The 22,000-nt window shown below is 43.5% G+C and overlaps 1 protein-coding gene across 2 annotated transcripts in view; it reads right to left on the bottom strand.

The window, feature by feature from the left end:
• Nucleotides 1-11,370: 11,370 nt before the first annotated feature.
• dph1 (diphthamide biosynthesis 1) overlaps nucleotides 11,371-22,000 on the bottom strand; it is a 600,464-nt gene continuing 589,834 nt past the window's right edge. For both annotated transcript variants that reach the window (XM_072589988.1, XM_072589987.1), the window contains one exon: nucleotides 11,371-11,802. In XM_072589988.1, coding sequence (XP_072446089.1) covers nucleotides 11,683-11,802 — 120 coding nt within the window. In that variant the 3' untranslated portion in view covers nucleotides 11,371-11,682. The remainder of the gene's footprint in view (nucleotides 11,803-22,000) is intronic.

Below are 22,000 nucleotides of genomic sequence, written 5' to 3'. Positions count from 1 at the left end.
GACCGAAGGGTCTGTTTCCATGCTGTACATCTCTATGACTATGACTAATTGAAGAAATCATACCAGACTGAAAGCGTTAATTCTTTTTTGTCTCTCTCCAGATTTGCTGAGCTTCTCAAACATTCCTTCTTTGTTTCAGCAGATCTTTGTGTAGAGTTCTATTCGGAGAAAGAGAAAAACAAACTCAAAGTTCCGGTCTGTCAACAGAAGGATCTTCATTGGTACCTGTAAATGAGAAAGGCTGCTTCTGAAGGCAGGTATTATCACAAATTCAGCGAACTCTAAACAGGGCTAGGGACCCCGAGCCTAATTAAAGTACTTTACTTTCAGTCCTGGGTCCAATTAGCTGAGTGTGTTTGCAGCAGAGCAGAATGTTCACTGTGCACATTGTAGAGTGGTTACAAAGTGTAAACCTAACACTGTGACTTGGCTGCTTTACAGGGTGAAGTTGCCAGTATTTTTAAACCTCGTTATTAAACGCCATGATTCGTGTCAGCACTGCTTTTAGCCTTGTCCCAAAGTGCCTGCAGCCGCTGACAATGATATTCTGCAGTTTGGGAGTTTTAATGGTGGAGGGCTAACTTTTGTGAGTCTTACCCTTGTCAGCTGGGATTGCTCAGTCTGCATTGTCTGCTTGTTGTACCCAGCCTGCTGTCGAGATTTGGAAAACATGTCACCTCATGAGAGCTCGGTAGAGTGCTCACCTTCTGTCAAAGTTACAAAGTCTTCTCTCATTTGCAGCCAGTGATTCTTTTCCCACCCCAACCCCACCGCCTCCCTCCCCCCACCCCGCCCCCCCATCCTCTAGCTTTCCTGAAGCATTTTAGTCTTTCTTTTTGACATGGAACTTTAGCACCTGCGGCTCTGAGATTGCAGGTTCAAGATCCACTCCAGAAAAACCTTGTCCAAGACCTGAGCTGACAGTCCAGCGTAGTACTGATGAAACATTGTCACTGGGCTAACACTTTAAATTGAAGCTTTACTTGCCCTCCCATTTAAAAACAAAGTTATAGAACAATACAGCGCAGAATAGGCCCTTTGGCCCTCGATGTTGTGCCAACCTGTGAACTATTCTCAGCTCGTCCCCCTACACTATCCCAAAATCATCCATGTGCTTATCTAAGGATTGTTTAAATCTCCCTAATGTGGCTGAGTTGATTACATTAGCAGGTAGGGCATTACATGCCCTTACCACTCTCTGCGTAAAGAACTTGCCTCTGACATCTGTCCTAAATCCATCACCCCTCAATTTGTAGTTATGCCCTCTCGTACAAGCTGACGTCATCATCCTAGGAAAAAGTCTTTCACTGTCTACCCTATCTAATCCTCTGATCATCTTGTACGTCTCTATCAAATCCCTCCTTAGCCTTCTTCTTTCCAATGAGATCAGACCCAAGTCTCTCAGCCTTTCCTCAAAAGACCTTCCCTCCAGACCAAGCAACAAGGTGGTAAATCTCCTCTGCACCTTTTCCAATGCTTCCACATCCTTCCTGTAAAGGGGCGACCAGAACTGTACACAATATTCCAAGTGTGGCCGCACCAGCATTTTGTATAGTTGCAGCATGATATTGCGGTTCCGGAACTCAATCCCTCTACCAATGAAACCTAACACACCGTATACCTTCTTAACAGCACTAGCCACCTGGGTGGCAACTTTCAGGGATCTATGCACATGGCCTCCAAGATCCCTCTGCACATCCACACTACCAAGAATCTTTCCATTGACCAAGTGCTCTGCCATCCTGTTATTCTTCCCAAAGTGCATCACCTCACATTTAGCTGCATTGAACTCCATTTGCCACCTCTCAGCCCAATTCTGCAGTTTATCCAAGTCCCCCTCCAACCTGTAACATATTTCCAAACTGTCCACTACTCCACCGACTTTAGTATCATCTGCAAATTTACTAACCCATCCACCTATGCCTGCATCTAAGTCATTTATAAAAATGACAAACAGCAGTGGTCCCAAAACAGATCCTTGTGGCAGACCACTAGTAAACAGACTCCAGACAGAATATTTTCCATCAAACACCACTTGCTGCCTTCTTCCAGAAAGCCAGTTTCTAATCTAAACTGCTAAATCACCCTCAATTCCAAGCCTCTGCATTTTCTCCAACAGCCTACCATGTGGAACCTTATCAAAGACTTTACTGAAGTCCAAGTATACCATGTCAACTGCCCTACCCTCATCTACATGCTTGGTCACCTTCTCAAAAACTTCAGTGAGGTTTGTGAGACATGACCTGCCCTTGACAAAACCATGTTGACTCTCTGAAATCAAATTGTTGCTTGCTAGATGATTATAAATCTTATCTCTCATAATCCTTTCCAAAACCTTTCCTACAACAGAAGTAAGGCTCGCTGGTCTATAATTACCTGGGTCATCTCTGCTGCCCTTTTTGAACAAGGGCACAACATTTGCAATCCTCTAGTCCTCAGGTACTAAACCTGTAGACAATGACGACTCAAATATCAAAGCCAAAGGCTCTGCTATCTCCTCCCTAGCTTCCCAGAGAATCCTCGGATAAATCCCATCCGGCCCAGGGGACTTGTCTACTTTCACTCCTTCTAGAATTGATAATACCTGTGCGTAGTTAACATTGATCCTTTCTAGTCTAATATCTCGTACCTCATTCTTCTCCTCTACAATATTCTCCTTTTCCTGAGATGAGATATGTTCATTTAGCACCTCTCCGATCTCTACAGGGTCCACACTCAACTCATTTATATTCATGAGATGTAAGTGTTGCTGGCAATGGCAACATTTGTTGCCCATCCTTAATTGCCCCTTGAACTGAATGGTTTGCCCACCTATTTCAGAGGGCAGTTAAGAGTAAACCACATTGCTCTGGACCTGGAGACACATGTAGGTCAGACGAGGTAAAGATGGCAGTTTCTTTCTCCAAAAGGCATTTATATGAACCAGGGTTTTTTTTCCTAACAACTGGTAATGGATTCATGGTCATTATTACAAATTTTTATTGTATTCAAATTCCACCATCTGCCATGGCAGGATTTGAACCCAGGTTACCAGAACATTGAAACAGAAACAAAAATTGCTGGAGTAACTCAACAGAGCTTGCAGCACATGTGGAGAAAGAACCAGTTGACATTTTGATTCCAGAGATCCATCTTCAGAGCTGATGAACCTATATTAATGAAGGATTAATTGAGTGAGAGATGAGTGTTAAATATAAGGAGCAATTACTTCTTCAAAAGAAGAGCCATATTGGACCGGAAATGTTAACTCTGTCTCTCTCCACAGATGCTGTTAGATCTGTTGAGTTTCTCCAGCATTCTCCTGTGATTGTTCCAGATTTCCAGCACCCATCGTATTTTGCTTTTACTGAAGAAATTGGGTGTTGTTGGAGCTTGTGGTGAAATAAAACTCTGACTCAAACAGACTCTCTCGAAAACAGCATTTTAACGTCTACTCCAGCTGTCTCGAGAGTCAGAATATCGATAACCACTCACTGGTGTTAGCAATCAGATCAGGTGAAAGAAATATTGACAAAGAATTAAAACAAAGAAGTTGCTAGAGAATCTTAGCAGCTCTGGCAGCTTTCATGGATGGAAGAAAGAGTTAATATTGAGTCCGAATGAACATTACATTGGATTTGGAACATTAACTCTTCTCCTCCGTCCATGGATGCCGCCAGACCTGCCGAGTTTCTCCAACACTTTATTTTTACTTCAGATTTCCAAATTTTGAAGTATCTTGTTTGTACTATAAGACTGGTTGAGGTTCCAACAGAGCTAATGGACTTTGCTGGCCATCAGAAATTTTCCTTCACGGCCGGAGACTCCCCCTCTCCGGACCTTGAGCCTTGAGGTAGCTGTCGTGGGGAAGAGACCATTGTCTATCTCCTTGTGGAATGTGCCTTTGCAAAGAAAGTTTGGTGAGAGTTGTAATTTTTAATATGGTTTATCTTGTCACAGGATGCTGCGCACTATGCGCTGTTCCCTGGAACACACACCAAAATAAGCGTCAACCATGTTGGAGGACCATTAACAAAGCGATTGATGTTCTTTGGTCAGCCTGAAATTTGCTGGTCTTCCACTGCAAGGAATTGTCCTTGCCCAAGCATTACAGACTTGCACAGTCCAAGGACGAAGATTGACTGTTGAAGGACACATGGGAGCAGCCGCCAAGGAGGGGCTGTAGGGAAAGGTTGTTATCTGAGGTTTTTCTGCCAAATTACATCCTGAAACTACCGATCCCCTTGTGTTGTATGCTGACATTGAATGCACATTGTGAGCATCAAGAGAATTGAAATTGCAGTGAGACACCTCGGAGTGAAATATGGTGTACAGAAAAGAGTTTATTTCTATTGTACTATTATCTTTAATTTGAAATGTTTTGCTTCTGAGTGTATGCTTATCATGGAGTGCACATTATAAAAATGAAGACTTATATTGAGACAGCTGGTGTAGAGGTTAAAATGCTGTTTCAAGGGAGTCCTGTCATATTCACTGAATCAAAGTTTTATTTCTAGTTTGCACACCACAATTAATTTTCTCTCGTTTTAACATTTTTCTCTTAAAGACCATAAGATGGACGAGCAGAAATAGGCCATTCCACCTGTAGAGTTCGTTGTCATTCAGTGAGATCATCCTCAATTCCATATTCCCTCCTTTTCCCCATTACCCTTGATTCCCTTACTGATTAAAAATCTATCCCAGCCTGGAACATGCATTATGACCCAGCCTCAACAGCCCCTTTGCAGTAAAGAATCCCACAAGTTCACTATCCTCTGAGAGAGGAAACTCTTCCTCACCTCTGTCTTAAGTGGATGACCCCTTACTCTTAAGATGATGCCCTCTGGTCCTACAATTTCCCACAATGGGAAACAACCTCACCATGTCTACTCTATCAAGTCCCCTATGAGTCTTGTGTGTTTCAAAAAGGTCACCTCTCATTTTTTTATATTCCAATGAGTACAGACCTACAGGTCTCACCTCACAAAACAGTCCCTTCATACATGGTCTCAACCTAGTGAACCTTCTCTGTACTGCCTTCAATGCCAGTATATCTTTTCTAATGTAGAGGGCCCAAACTATTCACAGTGTGGTCTGAATGGTGCCTTGTACAGTTTTAGCAAAACCTCCCTACTTTTACACTGCACTCCCTTTGAAATAAAGTTGCAACAAATTTCCACAGATGGGTGTGACAGACAACACAGTGTCTGACACAAAGTCGCCTTAGTATATGTAAAAGAAAACCACACACACATCTCACACTTGTTCAGCTTGATAATTCTGGAGAAATGAGAGGCAGCAGAGACAGAATTCCCAAATGATGCACATAAGTACAAGAGGTCAAGCAAAGAACGTAGTATGAATGATGCAGCCGCGAGACGTATGGGTAGAAAATATCCCTAGCGATGAGAGTTAGTGCCTTGGAAAAAAATAGGTTTAAAGTCTCTCAGACTCCTAAGTTCATAAAACAGTTGCATCGTTATAAATCAAATCTGAATTCCTTTAATTCTAACAACATGACAGCCTTACTAACCCTGACAGTTCAGCTGCCACATCTTCTGCAGAAAAAGCAAGTGTCATGAGAGTTCACATCTTTGTGTTGATGCTGGCTGTTTACAATTTTCAATCCAGCTTCTTAATGAAGTTAGTGTGCCCATAGAAGCATGACAGACAATTCCCCACACACCCACTTTCATAGGAATAAAGAGTCTGGTTAGCAGGGATTGCTGATATGTCTCTGTACTATGGTGGAGGCTTAATTTGCTGCTTACTGCTCCAGTTTACTTGCCATAATTGGTGGAAACTCTCCCCTCTTTCTCTCCCATCTCCCTCCACCCTAACTCCTATCACCAGCTCCGAGTGGAATTATTGATTGGGTTAATGGGGGTTATGGGAAACTGTAAAGAGTTAGCCCTGGTTATTCATATTTCTGACCAACCTGTTCCAAGGTGTTGTTAGATAGGACTTGATCCCAGGTCTCCTGGTTCAAAGGTAACTAAAGTCATGTATTTCCCAAAAAGGGGCAATGGAGAGATAAGGAGATTCCTATCTGTTTATCTTTTGACCAAGGCCATTGCAGTGCCTCTTACATCTTATAGCCTGTAAGTGAAAAAGAAGACCAAGAGCCAGTTTTAAATTTATTCACACAGTCAGACATCAGAAGGTCGAGATCCTAGACCTACTGTTGTATTGCATCTGAAGGAGTTATCGTTGGAGACTGTATTAATCTCTATCGAACCTGATGATGTCAAAAGGACTTGGGTGGGGAAAGGGCAGAACATCTTAAGATCTTGTCAGATGAAGACCCAAACACACAGGTCTGAACAACAACGTCTCACTTACTAATGTAACTCGGACATGATTTCTATCATGCAATAAACTACATCTTGTTTAAGACCTGTACTGAACTGAACTGGACTCCTGAGATAAACACAGTGGCTAGAAGAGCAGGTAAGTGTCTAGGAATACTTGGGTAAGTAACTCACCTCCTGAATCCCCAGAGCCTGTCCATTATCTGCAAGGCACATGTTAGGAGTATGATGGAATATTCCCCTCTTGCCTGGATGGGTGCAGCTCCAACAACACTCAATTTGTCTGACACCAACCATGACAAAGCAGCACGGTTCATTCACATTGCATCCACTATGTTTAAGATTCACTTCCTCCACCACCAACATTTAATGAAGCAGCAGTGTGTATCAACTAGAAGGACAAAAGCAGCACTTACATGGGAACATACTGCTTGCAGGTTCCACTCACTATCTGTACTTGGAAATGTATCGCTGTTCATTCAGTGTCGTTAGGTCAAAATATCCTGGAATTCCCTCCCTAACAGCACTGTGTATCTACACTGACAACACATCACCACCTTCTCAGGGATAACTAGGATTGGCAATAAATGCTGGCCCAGCTGATAAGGCCCACATCCCATGTATGAATTTAAAACAAAAGGAGCCACTTCTCATTGTTTTTCCTTGACCACAGTAAACTAAATATTGCCTTTGAGCTAGCCAAAGGAAGTGGACAATGGCAAAAAATTACCCCAACCAAGTGGGGGTTGGCAGAGCCACACACACACACACACACGCACAATTTACAATCCACCAGTAGAGTCAATAAGTGTCTCTTTGTACACCTTCCGGCAAATATGGTGATGATCTAGTGTTATTATTGCTAGATTGTTAATCCAGGGACCTGGGTTCGAATCCTGTGAAGGCAGATGGTGGAATTTGAATTTTTAAAAAATCCAGAATTGAGAATCCAATGATGACCATGTGTCAATTTTTCAGGAAAATAAACCATCTGGTCATTAATGTCTTTTAGGAAAGGCCTGGTCTGGCCACATGTGACTCCAGACCCACAGCAACATAGTTGGCTCTTAACTGCCCTCTGGATGATCAGGAATGAGCAATTAATGCTGGCTTAGCTGGTGATGCCCTCATCCCACACCTGAATAAACAATAGTGGACCAAGCACCGATTCCTGTGAAACACCACTGGTCAAAGACCCTTTGAACATCATTTTATATGTACATGCCATTATCGAAGAAGAGTCATCTACATGTAGACATTTAATGTCAAATTTATGCAATTAACAATTAATCATTGTTGCAGTGTTCTTTACACACTCACACGTGCTCCTGTGGCTGTGATTACTCAATGATTATCCTGGAGTCACTCGTGATTAAAGATTAATGCCCAAGACACTACTTTGAGCAACTCAAGATAAAAGTTATGAAGGAATTAGAAGAATTATGTTTCATTTTTATGATCTTTCTGTGTATTTTCTTGTTAATTCATGGGACATGAGTGTTACTGGCTGGGCCAGTATTGGCAGTGGTGTTCCAATGCATCTGCTGCCCTTGTCCTTCTGAATAGTGGAGCTTGTGGGATTGGTAAGTGCTGCTGAAAGGAGCCTTGGTGGGTTGTTGCAGTGCCTTTGTAGATGGTACACATGGCTGATCACTGTGTGCTGGTGATGGAGGGAGTGAATGCTGAAGGTGGTGGATGCATTGCTGATCAAGCAGGCTGCTCTGTCCTTGATGGTGTCAAATTTTGTGAGTGCTGTTTTGTTGAGGCTGTGGCAATTTGAGCAAGTTTGAAAGGTATCGTGGATGTTCTGAGTGTAAAAGATCCAACCAGTGTTGAAGAGGCTTGCTGTACTTCAGAGGAATGAAGGACAAAATGATAAACAAATCAATACAAAACCAAAAGAAAGAGAAAGGAAAATCAAACATAACCAAACGCTTCTGCAGTAGCAAAGAATGATTTAAAATCAGCCATTTTATATGAATTACAAGAAACAGAATTCACCGTAGACAACAAAGATATAACAAATAAAAATTGCTGGAGAAACTCAGTAGGTCTGGCAGTATACGTGCAGAGAGAAAGGCAGAGGCAATGTTTCGAGTCAGATTCGAACTCTTTGGAACTTCTTCAATCTATATTAGACTCAAAATGTTAACTCTGTTTCTCTCTCTGCACAGCTGTTGCCAGACCTGAGTTTCTCCAGCACTTTCTGTTTTTATTTCAGATTTCCAGCATCTACTGGAATATATCACCTTTACTAAAGGAATTACTGTACTCTCCTTGAGAGGGACGCAGCATCCAGTCGGTATAAAAATATGGTGTCTTTAGGTCACCTTTCACAACCTCAGGATGCACCGAGCACTATCATGTACTTTGTTCTGAAGTGTAGTTATCACTTTAATAATAGAAAACAGAGCAGGGAACACATACACAGCAAGCTCCCACAAGCTACAATGTGATCATCTACTTTAGTGATGTTGATTGAGGGATAAATATTGGCCAGGGCAATACAGTAGACTCCCCTGCTCTTCTTTGAGATAGTGCCATGGAATCTTTTACAGTCAAGGCTTCCATTTAAACTCTCAAGCCAAGAGATTGCACCCTTGACAATGTAGCACTCCCTTGGAGCTGCACTGGGATAGACAACCTCACAACGTGCTCAGGTCCGAGTGTGGGACTTGAACCCATGACCTTTAGACTTCATTGCTACCCCACTGAATTCCAGGTGACACGGTCCACAAAATCCTGTGACCGTATATGATATCTAACGCTCTAATGTAGAAAGAGTTAAAAACCTGACCTCAAACATTTTCAAGCATGTTTGTGATATTCACAGCCTGAAAAGCTTCAATAACTCTGGAAATTAACAAGCAGTAAAATGTTCCTGATTCACAAGGACAGAGGCTGGAGATAGAAAGCAATTGTTATTGGCTTTCTGCTGTTGTGTTGACAGAACCATTCAGCATCACTGTCAAACTACATGATGTTAAATGGCAACTCATCTGAATATTTTTCACAGATAGAACATGTAGAGGGAGATTGATATCAGAATGCTGGTCATTTTCACACTTACTGACTGGCTGCAGTTTCTCAAAGTCCATGCTTGATGGGATAAATTAATCCATTGATTATTACTCGTTGAGGGATTGTTAAGAGATTAGCAGTGACTGTACAGCTCTGAAATCTTTAACAACCTTATGTACATCCCCATACCGTTTACTCTCCTATATACCTCTCTATCCCCCTCGCTTTACAATACACATCCTATATACCTCTCTAAGTCCCTCTTCCTATGGTACTCACCCTATATTGCCTGTCCATCCCCCTCTCCATATGGTACACTCTACATACCTCTCTATCCCCCTTTCTGTAAGATACACAGCCTATATACCTCTCTAACCCCCTCTCCTTATGGTACACAGCCTAAAAACCTCTCTAACCCCCTCTCCTTATGGTACACAGCCTATATACCTCTCTAACCACTTCTCCTTATGGTACACAGCCTATATACCTCTCTATTCCCACTTCCAAAGAGTATATAGACCTGTTGACATTACCATCCCCTTCTCCTCAGAGTACACACCTCTGTGTATATCTCTATCCTACTGTCCTTGCAGTGCAGATACAATGTACCTCTTTAAGCCCCTTCCCTAACAGTATATCCATGAATACCTCCCTATTCCTCCTCTCCTTCTGTATCAGGCCTCCTGGGGTGGGGATGTTATGAGGGGGGGGGGAAGCTGGAGGGTGGTGTGAGGGGATTTCAGTGGGAGGAGGGATGTAGTGATTAGAGCAAGCTTGGTCAGGTGTGTCTTATTGTGTATGAGATCCCTGATTGGGGCTGTTACCCTGGGGCAAATCAGGGAGCCCTGACTGATAGATATAAACAGGAGTCTCCTCACTCTAGGGACTGGCTCTGAGCTGGCTGGTCAGAGTCTATGTACTGTGCACATGTAAATAAAGGCTGATGTGATGACGGGATAACAGTGTCTGTGCAGTTATTTCAGAGGGCATAGAATTGGAGAGGATTAGTGAGGATGTCCAGAGAATAGGATTGAGGCAGCTGAAGACCTAACAATGATGAGCAAGAGAAAAACTAGTATCCATTGAGATAAGACCGTCAGGAATAATCCCAATAAAACTAAAATCCTGCAGATGCTGGAAATCTGAAACAAACGCAAAGAACACTGTGAGAAACTCAGTAGGTCTAGCAATATCAATGAAGATAGAAACAGAGTTAACATTTCGTGTTTGATATAACTTCCCTCCAGGACTGAAGTTTCAAACATTAAGAGTTTCTCTTTCACCGAACAAAATCCAATCAGGAATTCAGGGGAAATGTCTTTCCCAGGGAGTGGTGAGAATGAGGAGCTACAGGCAGTTACTGAAGACATTAACTCTGAAATATATAAATGTTGGGCTCGAGGAACAGATGAGGAACAAAGTTTGAACAGCAAGTTCTGAAGGAGTTTGAAGAAACAGGAGGTGTGTGTGTGTGTGTGTGTAGCTTTTCTCATTATTACTCTGGATGTCGGTGTCCCTGGCTCAGCCTGCAATTATTGCCCATCCCAATTTGCCCAGAGGGCAGTTAAGATATTAATCACATTGCCATAAGTCTGCAGTCACACGAGGCCAGACCAGGTAAGTGAAGTCGATGAACTGAAATGCTGGAGATCACAGCGGGTCAGGCAGCATCCATGGAGAGGAAGCAAGCTAACATTTCAAGCCTCGATGACATGGGTTTTGACAACAATTAACAGGAACTGCTGGAGGAACTCTCTCAGTATGTGCAACATCCACAGTTCTCTGTTTTCTTTTCGTGGTTATGTGGTCTCCATGAGCCCAGCTTCTTCCTGCTGATTTTATTCATGTCACGATGGGGCTCAAAAACCTGACCCTGGAACATTATCCTCAGGTCCTGGATTACTCATCTAGTGACATGAAAACTAAACCACTGCCTCTCCTTTAGGTGCCAGGGTTCGAGGGTTTCATGTGTATTTCAGCCAACTGCTGTGACAAAACAATCTCAAAGCTCCCGATACCTCAGCGGAACAAGAATAGTGAAGTCAGAAGGAGCCCAGACTAGACTGATTTATTCACATTTTATTGCAAGTTATTTTGAGTCTTGACCCGCCCAGAGTTCCCCTCAAATTAAAAATAAAGATTTTGGTTATTTCCAGGTTTGTGGACTCCCTGATACAGGAATGCTGAAATTCTTGGAACTGCTTGACCTGCACAGCACCATCAAACAGGAGCTAAGCAAATGTCAAAGTCAAGCCAAACTGCGTGCCCAACTGAACTGGATAGCCCATGTTTATCTTGACTCCTTTCCTCCTGTTGAAAGAGCCTCGCTCCCTCTGATGTATCCTCAGATCTCGGGCTCATTGTTGCTTCATCACAGCCTCGGAGGGAGACAGCATTCCTCCAGGTGACTTTTACACACTCTCTCCTGTTGGCAGCTGTGGTCTGTGTATGAGCCTCCTGTGGCTGTGGGCTGTACCTCCACCAGCTTCCCCTGAATGAGAAAACAGAAGCACGTCAGACTAACGAGTGCACAGTCTCCAAACCCCACACAGCACAAAGGCTCCCGACTGGCAGAACTGGGACATCTCAAGTCAGAAGCTGCCAGACTCAAGTCCCATTCCGGAGGTCTGAGCTCAGACTCCAAACTAATACAGAGCTCCATCCAACATTGGCTTCCATCCAATCCTGACGGAATGCCACGCTGTCTGAGCTGCTGCCTTTCAGATGAGACCTTAAACTGTGGACACTTCTGAAGAAGAGTCATACCAGTGAAGCTCAGCACAAGCTGGAAGAACAACATCTCACTTTCCACTTGAGAACCCTGCAGCTCTCTGGACTCAATATCAGGTTCAATAACTTTATTCCTGAACACCCCATGTCCCAGCCCCCGACCACACACACCAGGCCTTGTTATCACAGTCTGCCATTATATTACTACCTATTGTTAGCCACTAACAGTCTCCATTAACAGCTATTCACCCTCCCAGCCAGGTGGCTGTCCACTCCGTTGTCTGTCCAACTGTTCTTCTCTCTCTTTTGCCTCTGTCCCCCACCCTATTGTTTATTCCTTACTCCCTCCCCCACCCTCTCTCCTGCATATAAACCAACATTTTCCTAGCTACCATTAGTTCTGAGGAAGGGTCATTGGACCCAAAATTTAACTCTGATTTCTTTTCACAGATGCTGCCAGACCTGCTGAGATTTTCCAGCAACTTCTGTTTTTGCTTCTGATTGACATCCACAATTCTTTTGATCTTTAAGAGTCATACCAGAGTTGAAAATCTGTAAACTCAGTTTCTCTGTGTGCAGATGCTGCCAGAGTTACTGTATCTCTCCAGCATTCTCTGTGTCTGCTCCATCTGCTCTCTCAGCTTTGCCAAAAAAGATCCTGAGATTGGAAGACCATCAGAGTTTTGTGTAGTGTTCTTAGTTGGATATCCACTTTCAAACAATATCGCTGATCATTGATCTCACTGCTGTACAAGCAAGTTGCCTTGTCTCCTTCATTCATTCTACATTGAAAAAAACACTTCATTTGCTTTAGTACACATTAGGACATGCTGAGATTGTGGAATGTACAAACACAAACCACTGTTTCTTCTTGAATACAAAATCTAGAGTGGAATCCAGGTACATTACTGAGGGTGCGCTGCACCGTCACAGTATTATTACTGAGGGAATGCTGCTCTGTCATAGGGTCAGTACTGAGGGTGTGCTGCTCTGTTAGAGGGTCAGTACTGAGGGAGTGCAGCTCTGTCACAAGATCAGAGTGAGTGGTGAGTAGCAAAAACCATAAGGGACTGTCAAAGAATATAGGAGAATATCAATAGACTGGAGAGTTGTGCGGAGACGTGGCAGATGGACTTCAATCCAGACAAATGTGAGGTGATGCATTTAGGCAAGTCTAATTGTAGAGTGAATTATACAATGAACAGAAGAGCCTTGGGAAAAGTTGATGGACAGAGAGATCTGGGAGTGCGGGTCCATTGTACCCTGAAGGTTGCTGCTCAGGTGGATAGGGTGATCAAGAAGGTATAGCTTTTTTTTTAGCTTTTTAGCTTACTTACAGTGTGGAAACAGGCCCTTCGGCCCAACAAGTCCACACCGCCCCGCCGAAGCGTAACCCACCCATACCCCTACATCTACATTTACCCCTTACCTAACACTACGGGCAATTTAGCATGGCCAATTCACCTGGCCTGCACATCTTTGGAGTGTGGGAGGAAACCGGAGCACCCGGAGGAAACCCACGCAGACACGGGGAGAACGTGCAAACTCCACACAGTCAGTCGCCTGAGGCGGGAATTGAACCCGGGTCTCAGGCGCTGTGAGGCAGCAGTGCTAACCACTGTGCCACCGTGGTATATAGTACGCTTGCCTTCATTGGACGGGGTATTGAGTATAAGAGCTGGCAGGTCATGTTAAAATTGTACAAGACATTGGTTCGGCCGCATTTAGAATACTGTGTACAGTTCTGGTCACCACATTACCAAAAGGATGTGTACGCTTTGGAGAGGGTGCAGAGAAGGTTTATAAGGATGCTGCCTGGTATGGAAGGTGCTAGCTATGAAGAGAAGCTGAGTAGGTTAGGTTTATTTTCACTAGGAAAAATGAGATTGAGGGGGGACCTGATTGAGGTTTACAAAATCATGAAGGGTATAGACAGGGTGGATAGAGATAAGCTTTTTCCCAGAGTGAAGGATTCAATAATGAGAGGTCACGCTTTCAAGGTGAGAGGTGAAAAGTTTAAGGGGGATACATGCGGAAAGTACTTCACACAGAGGGTGGTGGGTGTCTGGAATGCGTTGCCAGCAGAGGTGGTAGAGGCAGGCACAGTGGATTCAGTTAAGATGCATCTGGACAGATGCATGACTAGGTGGGGAGCAGAGGGATACAAATGCTTAGGAATTGGGCAGCAGGTTTAGACAGTAGATTTGGATTGGCTCTGGCTTGGAGGGCCGGGGGGCCTGTTCCTGGGCTGTAAATTTTCTTTGTTCTTGTATTCGGTATTGAGAGGGTGTTGCACTGTCAGAGGGTCAATGTTGTCCTGTCAGAGGGTCAGCACTGAGTGCACTGTTTTGGGCTCCATATCACACAAATGATGTCCAGGCTGTGAGGATGGTGCTGAAGTAAGATTCACAATTAAGATACTGGAACTGAGAAGTTGAACCCTTCAGGAAAGATGGATCAGGCTGGGAAGACACAGGAATGGGTGACTTGTATTGAGGTCTTTATGGTTCATCAGGTTAGATGGTAGATGATCGTTGGTAGATCATAGGGTGAGGCTGTAATTACAGTGTGGTTACTAATAAATATAACAGGAAATTTGGGAGAAATTGGACCACAGGGAATGGGTGAGATCAATGTGTTTAAGGAAAGCTAGTTAAACAGATGAAGGAGGAAGGAACAGAAGGACATGCCAGATGAGTTTGAAATAAAAGGAGTGAGGGGAGGCACATATGGAGCACAGACGTTTCCCTGTTGCTAGGCAGTAAATTCCTTACAATGCTATGTAAGAGATTCCATAGTTCTGCTGCATTAAAACACTCTCCTGTTCCCACAGAATATCCAGGTTCCAGAAGGGCTGTCGGAGCAGATTAATATTGTCTTTAATGGAGAGAGCTTGGGTCATGTCTGAGACCAGAGGAACTTGAATGGTGGAATCCTGGCTGAAACACATTTTCCACTGTGTGTCAATGCTGCGATCCAATCGTAATGTGTTCAACCCTAGTTCGAGCTTCAAACTCAATGTCCTACAATAAATAAGCTCTACATCTCCTGAATTCACTCCACTTCCTCTCATCTTACTCCTTGTTATCTCCAGTCTATCAATCCTCCACACCCTCAATCTCTCTTTACTCCTCCGTTCCCTCCATCTCTCCTTACTCCTCCCGTTCCTTCCATCCCTCCTTACTCCTCTGTTCTCTCCATCTCCCCTTGCTCCTCCCACTCCCTCCATCTCTCCTGCTCCCATTGTCTCTCTGTCCTAAATCTTCTCCTGCACCTTTCATCTCTCTCTTACCAGCCTTTTGGTTTGACTATGAGAAGTATTTCGGCCATTTTGTTATGTTGTGTGCATTAGATAAAATGCAAGCTGTATTATCTCAGTGTGACCGGCAGTTGTGTTCAGTCAGGGAGTGTGCATCCCATAGTGCTGATAACTAAAGGGGCCAATGAAGGCAACTCTTTGGGGTATTTGCTGGAACTGATTTCTTTGCAAGTGTCAGGCTGCGGCTTTGTTCTGTCTGAGTGCATCAGGCAATTGCACAGGATGGCAGTGAACAGGAAAAAGGGATCAGAAACAATGAAATTCTACTCTTCAATCTGGTCTGCAATTTACCTGGAGTTGACAGTGTGAACTCACACTGAACCGATTCACTTGACAGGAGCAGAGCACAGTGTGACCTGCCGGTGATAAGCACATCGTTGGAATTAAGTCTCCTTCCAACAGTGTCATAGACAGATGATTGGGAATATAACACTGTGAGATGACACAGAGAGCTGGCTTCAGAGATGATCCATCTCTAAATATTATCAGTTACAGGGCTGCATGGAACATTAGATTGGGAATTCCACAATTAGTCTCTTGCCAAAATGAACATACCATATTGCCAGAACATCGATATGCTTCTACATCACTTCAATTCCTCACCGAGATAAAACTGTAATGTCGACACCGAATTTGATTTTAGATTCGGTTATTTTCCCTTCGATGATGCTGGTGGCATACAAATATTTTCACATGTACAGTTTTCACTGTCGGCCATGAGACCGTGGAAAGTCGTTTAAAACAAAGAAGTGACTCCGGGAATAACAACAAGAGAAAGTAGCAATGCACTGTGGTTCAGGTCCCTCTCATCTCTGTCTGCAATGGGCTCAAATGGTAGAGGTAAAAACAATGACTGCTGATGCTGGAAACCGTAACAAGGACAGAACGCCCCTGGTGCTCACCTTCCACCCTACCAACCTTCGCATAAACCAAATCATCCGCCGACATTTCCGCCACCTCCAAAAAGACCCCACTACCAGGGATATATTTCCCTCCCCACCCCTTTCCACCTTTCGCAAAAACCGTTCCCTCCGTGACTACCTGGTCAGGTCCACGCCCCCCTACAACCCACCCTCCAATCCTGGCACTTTCCCCTGCCACCGCAGGAACTGTAAAACCTGCGCCCACACCTCCTCCCTCACCTCTATCCAAGGCCCTAAAGGAGCCTTCCACATCCATCAAAGTTTTACTTGCACATCCACTAATATCATTTATTGTATCCGTTGCTCCCGATGCGGTCTCCTCTATATTGGGGAGACTGGGCGCCTCCTAGCAGAGTGCTTTAGGGAACATCTCCGAGACACCCGCACCAATCAACCAAACCGCCCCGTGGCCCAACATTTCAACTCCCCCTCCCACTCTGTCGAGGACATGGAGGTCCTGGGCCTCCTTCACTGCTGCTCCCTCACCACCAGATGCCTGGAGGAAGAACGCCTCACCTTCCGCCTCGGAACACTTCAACCCCAGGGCATCAATGTGGACTTCAACAGTTTCCTCATTTCCCCTTCCCCCACCTCACCCTAGTTCTAAACTTCCAGCTCAGTAACTGTCCCCATGACTTGTCCAGACTTGTCCTACCTGCCTATCTCGTTTTCCGCCTATCTCGTTTTCCACCTATCCACTCCATCCTCCCCTCCCTGACCTATCACCTTCATCCCCTCCCCCACTCACCCATTGTACTCTATGCTACTTTCTCCCCACCCCCACCCTCCTCTAGCTTATCTCTCCACGCTTCAGGCTCACTGCCTTTATTCCTGATGAAGGGCTTTTGCCCGAAACGTCGATTTCCTAGCTCCTTGGATGCTGCCTGAACTGCTGTGCTCTTCCAGCACCACTAATCCAGAATGGGCTCAAATGACTGAGTGGACATAAAGCTTTGGATTGTGCCGTACCCAGCACCAACACTGTGGTATCCTGAAAACTGGATAACGCACCACCTTAGATGCAAATTTCTAGAATGATAAAATGGTCACAGCACAAAGGGAGGCCATTCGGCCTATTGTGTCTGTGATGGCTCTACCGAAGAGTAAGTCGCCATATGCCACTCGTCTGCCATTTCCCCCATACTCTTGGAAATATTTCCCTTCAGATGATGATCCAATTCTCTTTTGAAGATATCAACTGAACCTGGCTCCACCACGCTCTCAGGCCCAAACATTGACTGTGTGAAAAACTTCCTCCTTGTGTCTGTATCACTTATTCTTCCAATCACCTTAAAGCTGTGCACCTCGATTTCAAGGCTGGGAACTGTTTCTCCATGTCGCCTCTGCTCAGACTTCTCCTGATTTCAAACATTTCTATCAAATCTCTTCGAAATCTTCTCTTCCCCAAAGAACACAGTCCCAGCTTCTCCAATCCTTTTTTGCTTGTTCTTGGCTCTGTGATAGTTTTGATATCACACTTAGAGTTCTGTGTGCATGGCTCCAATACTAGTCACTACATTTCGTAAAAAGATAGGCACCAGAGAAGGTGCAGAAACAGATTGATAAGGATGCTACCAGAACTGAGAGGTTGTCAATACAATCTGAGGAAAGGCTAAACAGCCTGATGTTCCTTATTTTAAATAAAAAGCTTCAAATGTTCCACAGGAATGAGGCACAGGAATAGGCCCCATAAGCCCGCGGCACCATTCAGTAAGACGCTGATGTGGTTTTGGTCTCACCTCCATTTTTCTGTCTGCAATCCCCCACCAACCTTTGACTCCCTTGTCCATTTCTCTGACTCCATCTTGAATAAATTCAATGATCCTGTTTCCAGTGCTTACTGAAGCAAATTTCACAGACTAACAGCCCTCACAGAAAAAAAATGCTCTTCACCTCTGTCTTAAAGAGGAAAGATAAAAATCACACAATGCCAGGTCCAACAGGTTTATTTGGAAGCACTAGCTTTGGAGTGCTGCTCCTTCATCAGGTAGTTGTGAAGCAGCAGTGTTCCAAAAGCTAGTGCTTACAAATAAACCTGTTGGACTACAACCTGGTGTTGACAGTGTGGTGCTGGAAAAGCACAACACGTCAGGCAACATCCAAGGAGCAGGAGAATCAATGTTTTGGGCATAAGCTCTTCATCAGGAAAGGGAAAGAGCTGATGAAGGGTTTCTGCCCGAAACATCGAATCTCCTGCTCCTCAGATGCTGCCTGACCTGCTGTGCTTTTCCAGCATCACACTCTCAACTCTGATCTCCAGCATCTGCAGTCCTCACTTTCTCCTATAATCTGGTGTTGTGTGACTTTTAACTTTATACACCCCAGTCCAACACCAGTACCTCCAAATTAAAGAGAAAACCTCTTCATCTTAAACTGTGTTCCCCACAAAAGGAAACATCCTTCCTGTTGAGTTCCCTCTGGGCCTTTTGTGTTTCAATTGAATTACCTCTTGTTCATCTCATGTCCAATGGATACAGATTGTCAACCTGCTTATACTCTCTTTATGAGATAAACAATTCATCTCAGGAATGAGTCAAATGAAGGTTTTATGAACTGCTTTGAAAGCAATTACACATTTTTGTTCAAATAAAAACAACAAAGCAATACGCAGTACTCCAGACAGGGTCACACCAAGGCCTTGTACGGCTGCAGGAAAGTGTTGCCACTCTTACATCCCATTGCCTTTGTTATAAATGCTAACATTACTACCTTGTCTGATCCATGTATCCATTTAAACAGGATATTGTTTTTCTATCCCTTCTGCCAAAATGGATCATTCACATTTAGAAACAAAGAAAATGTAGAAAATAGGAGCAAGAGCAGGTCATTCAGTATAATCATGGCTGATCATATGAACAAGGAACAAGAGGAAGCTATGTGGCCTGTCGAGTCTACGTTGCCATTCAATAAGATCATGGCTGATCTAACTTTAACCTCAACTCTACATTCCTGCATATCTCCATTAAACTTTCAATCCCTTTTCCAACATAATACTCCATCTTCCTCTTGATGACCTACTTCTCTACCTACCTTGATGTCATCAGCAAGTTTTGCATCTATACATTGGGTCTCTTCATCATTGATGTAGATTGTAACTATCTGAGATACCAGCACTGATCCTTGGACACTGAACCAATTACGACCAACTCGAATACTCCCCATTTATCTGCACCGTCTCCTTCCTGAGAGCTAACCAATCCTTTACCTCTGCTGATAAGCTGAGCCCTACACTATGAGTCGTTGTCTTTGATGAGGCACCTCAACAAATGCCTTTTGGAAATCGCTGTACACCAAATCTGATTCCTCCACTACCACCTTATCCAGCTTTCTTCTTACTTCCTCAAAACACATCAATAAATTTGCTAAAACTCAACTTCCCTTACACATTCATGTCAACTTTGCCTGAACATGTCATTCATTTCTAAGCATCATCTAAATAACAGATGACAGGCTAACTTTGTTGAAAAAAGGTCTTGTATTTGCTATTTTCTAATCTAATTCTAATTCCAGAATCGAAGGCATTTTAGAAGATTATGACCAATGAATATTCTGTCTCTGTAACCACTTCTTTTATGACTCTAAGATGGAAGCCATCTGATCCTGGCAATTTGTTAGCCTTTTGGTCTAAAAGTTTTTCCAACCTCTTTTCTGTGCTGATGGTGATTGTTATTCCTTTGTCCCTTCCATTTTTATCATGATTTTCAAGTATCTTTGGGAAGTTTTGTAAGTCATCTACATGAAGACAGACACAAAATACCAGCTCAATATCTCCACTCTTTCCTTGTTTTCCATGATCAGATTCCCACACTCTTTCTCTTGAACACCATCACTTGCTTCAGATATTTTCCATTAAAATATTTGTAGAAACTCTCACTATCTGTTTTTACACTGTTGGCTAATTTTCTCTCATACTCTGCTTGCTTTCTTTCTTTTTTTTTGTCAATCTTTGCTAGTCATACAGCACAGAAATAGACCCTTCAGTCCAACCAGTCCATGCCAAACATAACCCAAACTAAACTAGTCCGACCTGCCTGCTCCAGGCCCATATCCCTCCAAGCCTTCCCTATTCATGTATCTGTCCAAATGTCATGTTAACGTTGTAATTGTACCCACGTCCACCACTTACTCAAAGGTCATTTCACATGTGAACTACCTTCTGTGTAAAACATTTGCCTCTTATGTCTTTTTTAATTTCTCTCATCCCACCTTAAAAATGTGTCCCTTAGCCTTGAAGCCCCCCATCCTAGGGAAAAGACAACCACAATTAACTTTATCTATACCTCTCATTATTTTATAAACTTCTATTAGGTCACGTCTCATCCTCCTAAACACCAGTGAAAGAAGTCCCAGCCTATCCAGCCTTTCTTTGTAACGTAAACCTTGCATACCTGACAACATGCTGGCAAATCTCTTCTGAACTCTCTCCAGCTTAATAATATCCTTCTACAAATGGGTGACCAGAACTGGACACAGTACTCCAGAAGAGGCCTCACCAATGTCCTGTGCAATCTCAACATGACTTCCTAACTTTATACTCAAAGGACTGAACAATGAAGGCAAGTGTGCCAAATGCCTTTTTAACCACCCTGTCTATATGTGACACAAATTTCAAAGAATTATGTATGTGTACTCCTAGGTTCCTTTGTTCTACAACACGACCCAAAGCCCTGTCTGTTGGACCAAAATGCAAACCTTGCATTTATCCAGATTGAACTCCATTTTGCCATTTTTCAGTCCATTGACCCATTTGATCAAGATTCCTTTGTAGTATTAAAAAAGCTTCTGCACTGTCTACTATGCCATCAATTTTGCCAATCTTCTGACCTATCACTGATCTTTGCACATTTGTACATGTTTCTTTCAAGTTGATACAATCCTTAATTCAGCCACTGACATGTATCCTTTGGAAAGCAGTCTTCATTTCTCACTGGGATTTATTTTTGCTGAGAGTTATCACATAGCTCCTTAAAAAGCCTGCCACTGCATCTCTACTCTCCGACTTCAGAATATAGTCTCTCAGTTCACTTAAGCTAATTTTCTCTTCATAGTTTTACTCAGCTTTAAAACATTAGTGTTAGGCCCGCACTGCTCCCCTTCAATCTGAATGTGAAATTCTATTGTGTAATGATCACTGACACCTACAGGTTCCTTTACCAGGAAGTTATTTGTTAAGCCTGTCTCATTCCTCATTACCAAGTCTAGAAAAGCATGCTCCTTGGTTGGCTCTAGAATCTACTGTTCTAAGAAACCTTCCCAAAATGTACTCTCTAAACTAATTTTCCAGGCTACCTTTGCTAATCTCATTTTCCCAATCAAATGTACATTGAAGTCACCCATGGTTATTGTGGTAAATTTCTTGCATGCTCCATTTATTTCTTCCTGTATACGCTATCCCTACAAGGGGCTGATAAACTACCTCTCTTGGTGACCTTTACTTATTTTATTTTACTTTATTCATTTGTGGCTGGCTAGCATTTATTGTCCCTAGTTGTCTTTTAACTGAGTGCCTTGCTAGTCCATTTCAGAGGATAGTTGAGGGTCTGTGGGCCTGGAGTCACATGTAGGCCAGACCAGGTAAGGATGGCAGATTTCCTTCCCTGCAGGACATTAGTGAACCAGATGGGGTTTTCCAACAATCCCTGGCAGCTCTCTGTACAGCATGCCATAGTCAGCCCCTTTCCCAGGCTCTAACCCCTTAGCCGAGCAAGTTTATTTCC

Source organism: Chiloscyllium punctatum, chromosome 19, assembly GCF_047496795.1.
Source record: "Chiloscyllium punctatum isolate Juve2018m chromosome 19, sChiPun1.3, whole genome shotgun sequence".
In the NCBI taxonomy this organism is placed as follows: Eukaryota; Metazoa; Chordata; class Chondrichthyes; order Orectolobiformes; family Hemiscylliidae; genus Chiloscyllium; species Chiloscyllium punctatum.
Note: the sequence above shows the minus strand (reverse complement) of the source record. Positions and strands in the feature narration are given on the sequence as shown.